This window comes from Nuphar pumila, chromosome 12, assembly GCF_984573655.1.
Source record: "Nuphar pumila chromosome 12, dmNupPumi1.hap1.1, whole genome shotgun sequence".
Lineage (NCBI taxonomy): Eukaryota > Viridiplantae > Streptophyta > Magnoliopsida > Nymphaeales > Nymphaeaceae > Nuphar > Nuphar pumila.
The window spans coordinates 25,421,375-25,424,344 of record NC_143260.1 but is presented as its reverse complement, the minus strand read 5'-3'; the positions used below and the strand labels follow the sequence as shown (position 1 = coordinate 25,424,344).

The 2,970-nt window shown below is 41.4% G+C and overlaps 1 protein-coding gene across 1 annotated transcript; it reads right to left on the bottom strand.

The window, feature by feature from the left end:
- Window positions 1-1,148: 1,148 nt before the first annotated feature.
- Window positions 1,149-2,079, bottom strand: LOC149820366 (protein CHUP1, chloroplastic-like). Its single transcript, XM_089981791.1, has 3 exons — window positions 1,941-2,079; window positions 1,759-1,844; window positions 1,149-1,559 (listed from the first exon to the last, which is right to left on the bottom strand). Exons 1-3 carry the CDS (start codon window positions 2,077-2,079, stop codon window positions 1,149-1,151), a joined length of 636 nt encoding a protein of 211 aa, XP_089837917.1.
- Between the last annotated feature and the right edge of the window lie 891 nt (window positions 2,080-2,970).

Sequence of the window (2,970 nt, the reverse complement as noted above, 5' to 3'; positions counted from 1 at the left end):
AGACCTTGACATGCTCTGAGAGCTAACCAGTTCAGTACTCACTTGGTTCTTCTCGGTGATATTTTCTATCACTAAACTGTCAGCTCGCAAGGATTGAGCTGACATGTGATGAATTGTCAGAACAGTTGTGCTCAACAGTGGTCGATGATGAGAAGCTTTCGCGTGAACATGTACCCATCAGTTCATCAGCAGGACTTTTTGAAACAGATCTCCTCTCAGTATCATTGTAAGCACCAGAATTTCTATCCATTGAAGTTACCCTTCCAGGAGATTCTTTGCCCATTACCAATCTCTTGAGCTTGTGAAAGAGCTTGTTTTTACTTGAACTACTATGCCTAGAAGACTGAACCTCTACAGATGGATCATCAAATTCCCCTATGTCTGTAAGAGTTGATGTCTGAGATGACTTACATTCAGACTCAAAGTCAGGATGATCCATCTCATTAATACCAGAGCCTGCATACTCAAGTATAAGCTGCTTTGCTTTCTCCTCTGATTTGGGGCTCATGCTCTTGCTCAGGTCCCGGGCGATGCTTTTGCCCGGTGCTGCCTGAAAGTTTCTCAACTCATACCGCAAGCATGCATTTATCCATCTAAGATAAACCAATTCCTCAACATCAGCACATCGATCCATCTGAAGCCTCTCCAACTCTTTCATTAACTTCTCATTTGATTCTCTCAATGAGCTAATTTCTTCCAAAGTCTTGTTTACAATCTCAGCCTGCCAAAATAAATAAATAAATGATAGTGAGAAGAAAACCTCCATAAATACAAATTTCAAAAGATTCTGAAGTTGCAAGTAAAGCGACAACCTCATGAACTGTCAATTGCGAAGCAGAAGCAACTGTTTCTGTAAACTCAAGTTTCATTGCCAGTTCTGAGTTTTCCTGTCGCAGTCTCTCATTTGCCTTTCTTAGTACTGCAGCTTCATTCTCCAAATTCCGCAGCCTGTGCAATTTCTTCTGAACCTCTTCATCTCCCTTGCAAGATTCACTTTCCAGGGCTTGCAATGTCGAAACGCGTTCTTGAAGAGCAGCAAGTTGCATCTTGGCCAGTTCACTTTCAGTCCTCATCCTTCTCTTTAGCAACTTGATCTTCGTCCTAGCAGATTCCAACTCACCCACTGCTCGCGAGCAATTCAAGACCTGCTATTGGAGCCTCCGGTTATCTGCTTGCAAGGACTCGATCTTTAGCTCGAAAAGCTTCAACTTCATTGAGTTAACTTTGAGGCGGTTCTCGAGTTCCCTGACAAGACTGTCCTGCTCTTTCAATCCATAATACTCAAGAAGTTTCATCTCCAAATTCCTTTCACTCTCCTGAAGAACACAAATATGATTCCTCAGTCCCTTGATCTCCAACTCCATTACCGTCTCATCCTTTCCCCTTTTCTTATCATCAGAGTCCACTTTATTATTCCCATGTTTGGGCAAACAAATTCCTGAAATACTGAACTCCTGCAACACCAATTCATTAAATTCTGGCAACAAGAACCTATCTGCATCACTCGAGCTCTTTGGAGAATACTCAATTACAGGATCAACCTTCTCTACAGCCTCAACCTAGTGGGAATCACCCAGATGAATAAGATTCATGAAGAATTAACGTAATTTATAATCGATACTCTTTATAAGTATATATAATTTGAGTAAAGGGTTGTTCAACAGGAATCAATTCCATTCAAGTAAATAAACATGAAAACATCTTTTGGTATAAATTTAACAGATCAAAGAATCAGGAGAAATGGTTGAAATAGCATACAGGTTCCGGAGTCATAGTCTCAGACGACTTCAGGGCTCGAAGTTCATCCTTGAGTCCTTCAAAGGGTCTCTCAATATGGGACTTCCCTGAATTAGAAGCATGAAATAGTTGAACCCAAAATTTAGCAAGACAGAGAACCTAAGACAAACGAAATCACACAGAATATGTCAAGGAAAGCAAACCTGAAGATGGAGGAAGAGGTTTTGGATGAACCCTGAATCTGAAATGGGTATACAGATAACCTGCAACGGATACTGCCAAGGCAATACCCACCTTGAGGAGAAGAGGATTCAGCTCATGCCTTTCCTTCAAACTCCCCATCCACCTCTTCCTTATTCTAACTTCCCCTCATACACACCAAACAATCTCATTCATCTGATGTCTTTCCTTCATAGTCCCCATCCACTTCTGCCTGATTCTTAACTTCCTCTCTCAGGCACCAACAATCCCATCATCTTAATTCTTCTCCATCAACACAAAACACCAATCATCAATAATCAAGAGAACCAACAAACGAAACCCGAGCAAAATAAAAGCCGTGGTATCAGAGATTGAAGAGAGGGAGGAACATTGAATTAGGAATCTGGAAACCCCACCATAAGGACAGATCAATAAGGACCATGAAATCTACGGAGTTGGTGTTATTGATGAACACAGAAGGGAATTTCATTAGGTTGGCCATCAGAAAATTCATCATAAGGAAAGTTGGTCATCAAGAGGGTGTGAAGAGAAATAGAGAAAGTCTAAAAAATTTAGAGAGAGAGAGAGAGATTCCAAAACTGTCATGTTAGTTAGCTGCTTTGGTTTTTTGTTTTGTCTGGTCTTGTTTAGGAAAGTAAGGCGGTGTCTAGGATTAGTCTTGTGTACAATCAACGGTGTGCTGTTTTCAGAGAGAACGAGGAAGGTCAATTGGTGTCAGTTCTTGTGGCCCACCGGCTTCCACGGGAATAATGCTTCCCGTGGAAAGTTTGGTATCAAATTTTGTATCAGCACCATCACCATGCTTTTCTTATTTATCATGATGATGATGATGACCCCATCATGCCCCAAGCAGCCCTATTTTAGTGGGCACCACTAAATTTTGAAGCTTCCTCGAAACCCTTTCGAAAGTACACTTCTCTCAACTTATGGAAGTTAGAGATTGTTCGTATCGGTATCCGCCCTAAATCGGTTTGGCCACCGATTCATCTGTATCCACCCACCCATACCGAT